Source organism: Mastomys coucha, unplaced genomic scaffold (genome assembly GCF_008632895.1).
Source record: "Mastomys coucha isolate ucsf_1 unplaced genomic scaffold, UCSF_Mcou_1 pScaffold23, whole genome shotgun sequence".
In the NCBI taxonomy this organism is placed as follows: domain Eukaryota; kingdom Metazoa; phylum Chordata; class Mammalia; order Rodentia; family Muridae; genus Mastomys; species Mastomys coucha.
Window position 1 is genome coordinate 104,639,881 of NW_022196906.1, and position 8,965 is coordinate 104,648,845.

General features: G+C 51.0%; 1 protein-coding gene across 2 annotated transcripts in view; it reads left to right on the forward strand.

Moving 5' to 3' along the window:
* Nucleotides 1-8,630, forward strand: part of Ccdc12 (coiled-coil domain containing 12) — a 57,120-nt gene extending 48,490 nt beyond the window's left edge. Inside the window, exons 3-7 of one of the 2 annotated variants that reach the window (XM_031343932.1) lie at nucleotides 5,683-5,762; nucleotides 7,011-7,072; nucleotides 7,240-7,274; nucleotides 8,153-8,229; nucleotides 8,319-8,630. In XM_031343932.1, coding sequence (XP_031199792.1) covers nucleotides 5,683-5,762; nucleotides 7,011-7,072; nucleotides 7,240-7,274; nucleotides 8,153-8,229; nucleotides 8,319-8,401 — 337 coding nt within the window. In that variant the 3' untranslated portion in view covers nucleotides 8,402-8,630. Of the gene's footprint in view, nucleotides 1-5,682; nucleotides 5,763-7,010; nucleotides 7,073-7,239; nucleotides 7,275-7,890; nucleotides 8,115-8,152; nucleotides 8,230-8,318 lie in introns of those variants that run through there. The other variant, XM_031343933.1, reaches the window with a different exon arrangement.
* Nucleotides 8,631-8,965: the final 335 nt, after the last annotated feature.

The following is an 8,965-nucleotide window of genomic DNA, read 5'->3' on the forward strand; positions in this document are numbered from 1 at the left end:
CAGGAGGCATGCTGGGTGAGGGAAGGAAGGAAGGCCCAGGAGGCATGCTGGGTAGGGAAGGAAGGAAGAAGGCCCAGGAGGCATGCTGGGTGAGGGAAGGCCCAGGAGGTATGCTGGCCTGCTCCTGAAAACCTGGCACCTTACCTTTTGTTCTTTTCCATTTACTTCAGTCTGAATCTTTTAGATTTTTTTTTTAAGTGACCATTCCATTTCCTCTTTCTGTTAGCTTGTTAGTATGGTTGCTTTCCCCTCTCGCTTAGCTTCTTTCAAAGGGAAGACAGGACATTCTTAACAAATGTCCTGAAAAACAGTAGTAGTAGCTGGCTTTTAGTCCCAGCACTTGGGAGGCTGAGGTGGGCGGATCTCTGAGTTCAAGGCCAACCTGGTCTACAGAGTTGAGTTCCAGGATAGCTAGGGCTACACAGAGAAACCTTGTCTTGAAAAACCAAAGCAAACAAGTAGTAGCAGTAGTTCTGTCTGGGTGTCTCTCACCATAGGCCCAGGACCTGCGGGTAGCAGGTGCCATCTGTCACTCTTTCTGCCCTTTGTACTATGTTAGTGTGTTGTGTTTTTACTTGTCTGAGATAAGAGCTCAGTTTGTAGCCCAGGCTAGCCTTGAGCCCCACCCAGCCTCTTGTGCCTACATCCTAGCATTCTGGTGAGCAGGGCTACCCTGCTTTATATTTTATTTGTGTTGTTCCACTTCCCAGGGGTTGGGGTGCTTTGGTTTAGTTTAAGAGAAGGGTCTTACTGGAGCTCAGCCTGCGCCTCCCTCCCCAGTCTTGCATCAGTGAGTGCAGGCTGGAGCTGGCAGTTCCAGCTGCTTCATTGAAGACTGGGTGCCTTTCATTTGCTTCTCTTTGTTATTGGTTTTTAGTAATTTGGCAATGATTTGCCTACATAGACTTTCTTTGGTGTTCATGGTTTTTCTTGTTTGTAACAGCATTTCAGGTATTCCAGCCCCGCTTCAAACCCACTATGTAACCCACCTCGAACTCACAATCCTCCTCCCTCTACCTCCTGAACCCTAGGAACACTACAGAGATGCACTACCATGCTTGGTTCTGCATATTAGTGATTAAATCCAGTGCTTCCTTCAGGTTAGGCAAGCACTCACCCCTCAGAGCTACACCCCCAGCCCGGAGTTCATTGTCTTCTTTAATCTATGGTTTGACAATTCTTTCCTCTATGTGTAGGCATCACTTAAGTGCCCAATAAGGTCAGAAGACTGTCAGATTCCCGTTGCTAAATTCAGAGTAGGTGCCCCACTCTAGAAGAATCAGGGAGGGGAGGGAGATTGCTGCAATTTGCATGAGGTTTTTATTGCCAGTATACTGGGGTCGTCCTGCATTCAGAGCAAAGGCAACGACCAGGAACAAAAGCACACACACTTTTTATACCTTTCAGTTCATAGGTTTACAGCATGAGTTGGTTATCTCTCATTGGTGGAGCCCATTGTCTTTTGTTCTCATTGACCTTTATGCTCCAGGTGAGGGGGAGATACCAATTGCACATAGGAGGGGTGGTGGGAGATCCACCCCTTACTGGGGATGTTTCCTGGAACCAGGCATTACTCCCCGCAATTCGGGGCATCTCCTGGGGACTGATGTTTGCTCAGTAAACCCTTCTGAAGCTCTCTCTCTAGGCTTAGTGGACATTTCTTGCGTCTTGGTATTTTTATGAGGTGTCCCTATTTGCTCAATTTTTATACCATGAACTGGAGGTACAGATGGTTGTGAGCTACCACGTCAGTACTGCAAACTGAACTTGGGTCTTTTACCAGAGCAGCATCCCCTTAGCCACTGAGCCAACTCTCCATCCCATTTCACTAAATTCTGTATGGTTCTGTGTGAACATTTAGTCATTGTTGGTCATAGTGGTACAGGCCTTTATTCCCACTAGCACTTGAGAAGCAGACGCAGGAAGATATCTAATAGAAAGCCAGCCTGTGGCACTTGGCAAAATTGTCTTCAAAACTCAGTCATTATCTTTTTAACATTTAAGTCTTTTCCTATTCCATAGGTATCCTGGGTATGATGGTGCATGCTTGTTGTCCTAGCACTCAGGTATAGATGCTGGGGGATCAGGAGTTCAGGGCAACATGGGGTACATGAGACCCACTTTAAAAGGAAGAAAACAAGACTGTGAAGAAAGCTTAGTGGTTAAAGGTGGTTGCTGCCAAGCCTGATGACCTGAGCTTAGTAACCATGAAGGAGAGAACTCACTCTACAAGTTCTCATCTGAGCTCTGTGGTACATGTGTGCACACACCCACACAGGATGGAGAGGGGGGGGAGGTACATAGATGATAGAGATAGGTAGATAGATAGATAGATAGATAGATAGATAGATAGATAGATAGATAGATAGATGCATAGATAGATAGATACATAGATAGATAGATACATAGATAGATAGATAGATAGATAGAGATAGATATAAAGAGATAGAGATAGATAGAGATGAGATAAAAATAGAGATAGATAGATAGATAGATAGATAGATAGATAGAAATAGATATAAAGAGATGGAGATAGATAGAGATGATAGAAATAGAGAGATAGAGATAGATAGATAGGTAGATAGATGATAGAGACAGACAGACAGACAGACAGACAGACAGACAGACAAAGATAACAGCAAACAAACCCTGCAGTAATAGAAAACAGTAGAAAATTACTTCTTTTTTTTGTTTGTTTTATATTTTAGGGAAACAGTCTTACTGTGAGGCTCAGGCTACCCTCAAATTTGCAATTCTCCTGCCTCGGCTTCTCAATATTAGTTTCTACCACCACACCTAACTCTAAGGTCTATTTCTGGTAATCCTAGTGCATCCTTGGTTTTCAGTGAGCCATGGATGTTATGTTGGAGCCCATCTGAAGCTCTGGATTGCTTCTCTTTCTCCATGGAGAGTTTACTGCCCCTCTCACCAACAGCCGGCCTAGGGGGTCCCTGATCCTTCCTTTTGGGACTTACATCACACCTCCCACTGAGGGGTGATCCACCTGCCCTGGTGTTGTATAGGTTATTTCTATCTCTGGCAAAGTGACGTGTTGCAGGTTCACCCGTTCTTAAGATGGGGTCACAATGTGTAGGTAGCCCAGAGCTTTGCCAGGGCCTGCTCCTTGTTGACTCTGCTACATTTTTCTCTCTCCAGCCTGTGAGGTTGTAGGGAGCCCAGCTTTTCAGATACCATTATCAAGAGACAGGTGTTCAGGGGAGGCCATTGTCTTCATTTCTGTGTGCGCCTCTGCAATCCTGTTGGCAGGCTTGGTTCTCCAAGATCGGCTCAGTGGATGTTTAAACTGCCTGTGCCCAGTTTGTTCTTTGTGGAAGGGGAATTAAATCTTAGACCTCCTTAGAAAAGCCCCAAGCACAACCCAGTGGCCCTTTCCCTGAGACCCCTGCCCTTTGGCAGTGGGCCAGGGACGCAGGGATTCAGGCTTTAGGGCCCCTTCATGCTGGTGGCCATCTGAGGACACGGGGCAGCAGGTGAAGCTTCCTGCTGCGTAGTCCCTTCGTATTACTCATGGACCCTGGATCTGGTTTTGGGGTTGGGATTTTTTTTTTACTCTCCTCACTAATCCCTGCCGTTTTCTTCCCACACCCAGTTTCTGTTCCTCTTTTCTCCCCACCCTGTGGTGAACTAAAGCCATGGCAGCAGATAGGCTCCACTTCTCGCTGTGCGCCCAGTGACCTGTTGTTCACCCCAGGCCTGAACACGCATAGGGAACAGGGGTAGGGGACCCCTAGACGTGTGGACTGGCTGTGTGGGTACTGGCACTCTCTGGGTTTAGCCTGGCCCCAGGAGCCTTGGCAGGAGGGAAGAGGTGGTATATTGGTATGTGAGCTGGGGGCACGGCCACTAGTTAGTTGTGTGGCCACATGGATTGTGCACCTCACCTGTGGAATGGCTTGCCCTGTCAGAGACTGGGGAAGCCACCAGCACTTTGAACCTAGCCTAGGCAGAGCTCTCATGGTTGGAAGGCTGACCTGAAAACCTAGACTTTCTGAGGGGCCAGAGTTCAAGACAGAGTGGGGAAACAGGTGTTTCTTCTGTCCCTCTGACCTAGGGTCTGTCCACTATCTACACTTACCCTAATTGAGCCCAGCAGCCCCTCAGGAACTCTCACCTTACTGCCCTGTGGGCTAACCAGGGTCCTCTCTTCCTAGGGACAATCCTCTGTATTTGATTTGGATTGGATGAGCTGCTGAGCTGGGAGACTGCTTGCAAACAGTGGGATAGAAGACCTGGGTTTGGGCTCTGTGACTCCACATCCCCAGGTTTGAGGGTTTTCTAGTTGCATTCAAAAGACCTGTCAGGGTATGAGCTATCAGGTCTCACCAGCACGTGAGTGGATCATGGCCTATGGTCATGCCTTGTTCCCATGGCCTTTGTGGGCCACTCCCATCAGGTGTGAAACAGATCAGCCTCTTGTGTCTCCTGTGTTTTGGTCGAATCCACTATAGTCTCAGGCTCAGAATCGACCTCCTGGAATCTTTTGTATATTGTACAAAGGCTGCCCTGCACTTTTGAACACACAGTGCCCGCCCCCAAATCTTCGTGTCACTTAGTACACACCGACCCTTTCCACTGACAGTGGTGTATGGACTGTGTGCCATACATTGACTCTAAGACATGAAGGCTCTGAAGAGGTTCGGCTGCATTTGGAGAGCTGGTGTGGAAGGCTTTCTCCTTGAGGAGACTCAACCTAGGAGCTATGGCTCAGCCTTGCTCTCCGATGTACAACCTCTACTGTGTGACCTCATGAAAATGGCACACACTCCTTGCCAAATGGAGACAACCCAGTAGATACTAGTAAATGTCCTCAGTCACCCTGGCCCAGCTTCTGTGTGCTCGTGTGTGTGTGTGTGTGTGTGTGTGTGTGTGTGTGTGTGCGCATGTGTGTGTGCGTGTGTGTGTGTGCTCGTGTGTGTGTGCGCTTGTGTGTGTGCGCGCACTCATATTTGTGTGTGTGCGTGTGCCTGTGTGTGCGCTCGTGTGTGTGTGCGTGTATGTGTGTGTGTGCGTATGTGCGTGTGTGTGCGCGTGCTCATGTGTGTGCATGCGCTTGTGTGTGTGAGTGTGTGTGCTCGTGTGTGTGCTTGTGTGTGTGCGCGCACTCGTGTTTGTGTGTGTGTGCGCTCGTGTGTGTGTGTGCGCGCGTATGTGCGTGTGTGTGCACGCGCTTGTGTGTGTGCGCGTGTGTGTGTGCGCGCGTGTGTGTGCGTGCGCGCTCATGCACTCGTGTGTGTGTGTGTGCGCGCTCGTGTGTGTGCACGCTCGTGCGCTCGTGTGTGTGTGTGTGTGTGTGTGCACTCTCGTGCACTCGTGTGTGTGCACGTGCGCGCATGCGCTCGTGTGTGCACGCTTGTGCACTCGTGTGTGTGTGTGTGTGTGCACGCGCACATGCGCTCGTGTGTGTGCACGCTCGTGCGCTCGTATGTGTGTGTGTGTGTGTTTGCGCGCGTGTGTGTGTGCGCGTGTGTGTGTGTGTGTGTGTGTGTGTGCGCACACGTGTGTGCGTGTGTGTTTGTGTGGTGGGGAGATACTTAAGTTCTGTGTTTCCGTTCACTTGAATACCTCCAGATAGATAGGAGGAAATGTGGGATTTGCAAATGGCAAGTGCCCATCCCATCCAACTCCCGCACTAAGGTGTGCGTGCCTGTGCTCTGCTCTCAGGGGACTCAGGCTCCGGAACTATGTCCCAGAGGATGAAGATCTGAAGAGGAGGCGGGTCCCCCAGGCTAAACCAGTTGCAGGTACATGGATCCCTTTTCCTCCATGCCCCTTCCAGGCACCCTCAGAGAAGAGCTACCAAGCCAGAGACGGTGGCTTGGGGGCATTCACGCACCTTCTCAGAGACCATAAAAGGGCCTTGAGGGCCGGAAGGAGACCCCTTGCATCTGCCATCCTGGAGGGGACCATGGCCCTCAGGGCATGAGGAACAGAAGTAACCTGGGGTCCTTGGGCAGCAAGGCAAGGTCATGTGGGTCCTGTGCCCTTGGGGAGAGGGGCAGAATGAAAGACCCCCGAGGGAGGCTGACGGTAGAGAACAGCAGCAACACAAAGGCCAGAGAGCCCCGCCCAGCCTTCCCCTGCCCTGACTAAGGGTGAGAGCCCCAGGGTGAAGAGGGAGCCTCCTGGTCCAGGAGCAGAATCATCCTTTGTTCTGAAGGATCTGGCTTGTTTGGTTTTAAGGCAGGGTCTCACTGTGGAGCTCACTGTGTAGACCAAACTGGCCTTGAATTCACAGAGATCCACCTGCTTCTGCCTCCCAAGTGTTAGGATTAATGGCATGTGCTACCATGCCTATCCAAGAATCTTAGTTTTTAATTTTTGATACCAACCTTTCTTTGTACAAGTAATGAATGACTAAATACCTGATCAAAAATTCAGAAGTTACTCAGTTGTTTCTTGCTAATCCTCTCCCTGCCCAGTGGAGCAGTGGCAGGGTCGGGTGAGGACATCCCACAGGGTGTAGGAGAGGGATGAGAAACTGGCCCTTGACCTCTACCAGGAGGCCACCAGGACTTAAGTCTGGCAGAAGAAAGGAAGGTCAGAGGGACTCATCCCTCGTGACAGGTCTGAAGGCTGCCTATGATGTTAGTGTTACAGGCATCTGTCCCCAGAAGGGGACACTCAGAGACCTAGGGTCGTGGTGGAGGTGGGAGGTAAGTCTGAGGTGGGACGGAAGGGAAGATAAGGCACCTAGACTCCAGCCATCCAGATCTGGAGGAAATCCCTAGGGCCTTCCTTTTTAATGCCACACTCCTGGAGTACACGGGCACCTCCCATTTCACATCTGGAAGCCTTAGGCCTGGGCCTTGTCCACTCCAGCTATAGCCTGCTCTGTCCATCTCTGGGCCCTGGGGTCTGCCTTTAGCCTAGGAAACCAGACTTGTCTTCCAGAGTTGCTTCTGAGCGGTCCCTCCTCCTCCCCGAGGCCCCTCAGTTCACTGTGGAGTGGCAGCTCCTACCCAACAGGCCTGTGTTCTTTCGCCCTCTAGTGGAGGAGAAGGTGAAGGAGCAGCTGGAGGCGGCCAAGCCGGAGCCTGTCATTGAGGAAGTGGTGAGTGCCTGGGCACTGCTCCCTGCCTGTGCAGCTTCCTTCCCTCGTGTCTCTGTCCCCACCCTACTTCCTTCCTTGCCTGCCTGCATTTTTCTGCCTCCGTGCCCTGTCTCCACTCCCCCTGAGGCTGAGCCTTGGCCCTGATGAGTTGTCTCCTTTCTCCCTAGGACCTGGCCAACCTGGCACCCCGGAAACCTGATTGGTGAGTGTTATCCATGCAGGCTGGTGCAAGCCGTTTGGAGGGTGATAGTGTTTGGTACATGTCATAGGCCTTGGCTGGGAGGACAGCCAAGGGACAGGTAGGGACAAGCACTGCAGGCATAACTCTGCCCAAGAGAGTCAGGGATAAGGGCTAAGTAAGGCATAAGTAATGGCTTAGGGTAAAGGGCTGAAGAGGAGCCCAAGGGATGAAAGAGCAGCCATCTTTTCAAGCCTCTTGTGTAGGGGTGAAAAGCCACCTGCTCTGGGGCCCCATCTGAGCAGTGCACCCCTTTGTGCTCAGGATGCCACAGTGAAGAGAATGGATGGACAAGCAGATAGGGCTTATGTCTCTGTTTTAACTGTAAAGTAGGGAACCAATCTCTAGAAGCCTGAAAGCCCCTCTGACTGAGCTGAGGAAATGGGTGAGGGAAGGCACTGTGGTGCTTTAATTTGATGAAACAGGCATGAGGTGTGTGCTGTAGAAACTGCAGAACCAGAGAACTCAGGCTGAATCTAGGAATTCTGGAAGCCCCAGGAGTGGGGGTGGGAGGCTATGGCAAGAGGTGGAATAGGGCTGACAGTTGGCCACAGCAAGTTCCTCTCTGATGCTGACTTAGGGAACATGACAGGAGGATCCCAAGGAGCCAGCCACCATTGTGTCTCAGTCCTCTACCTTGACTGGGTCTGCGGTACACATGCCTTTATCTCAGTGGAGTTGGGAAGGATGATGGATCTGGGGGTCCAGAAGACCAGAGCACATAGCATCCCCAGAGCAGCATCTCAGGCAGCTGAAGGTATAAACATCAGAGCACTGTAGGAAGATCCCAGGCCCACACCACAAAAGCCCTTAGGTTTTCAATTTCCTGTTTCCTGTTCCAGGGATCTCAAGAGAGATGTGGCCAAGAAGCTGGAGAAGCTAGAAAAGCGGACCCAGAGAGCCATCGCAGAGCTGATCCGTAAGCGCCATCTGGCCAGTGGGGTCCTGCCCTCAGGACAGTGGCTTCAGCACAGCCTTTTACCACTTGTTTGCTCTCTCTCCATCCAGGTGAACGGCTAAAAGGCCAGGAGGACAGCTTGGCCTCCGCAGTGGACGCCACCACCGGACAAGAGGCTTGTGACTCTGACTGAGGTGTTCTCCATGGGAAGATAGTCTCCGGCAGGCGTGGGGTTAGGCTGGCCAGCACTTCTGGGTCTTGAGAACTGAGCCAACCTACTGAGTCTCAGCTTCTGTTGGATGTGACCAGTTCATCTCCCAAGGGTGCCCACCACCCTGGGTGGCTCAAAGCTGAGATCTGTACATATGTATGCAAACTGAACTTTTTTTCAACTTCTGGAAATAAACCTCCATTTAGTAGAGGCCTGTCGTTTCCAGTTCTCTAGGTGCTCTGGGTTTGGACTCTTAAAATGCAGAGGTTATGCTCAATGTTCTTACCCTAGGGCCAGCCTAGTTGAGCCTGGAGGGGTGGGCAGGGCCAAGGTTGACTTTCCACTCCAAGTCTCTAGGCCGAGTCTACAGTGGTCATCTCAGAACCCTTAGGCCACAGAGACAGGGACAGGGGGTATTCCCTTAAGACCCCTCACCAAGGCCTTGCAGTAGTTGGTTGTAATGAAAGAGAAACTCCTACACGAGTCCTCTGGACCCCTCCCAGTGTGAGGGTGAAGAGGGCAGGCTCTGAGGAACTTCACATAGAG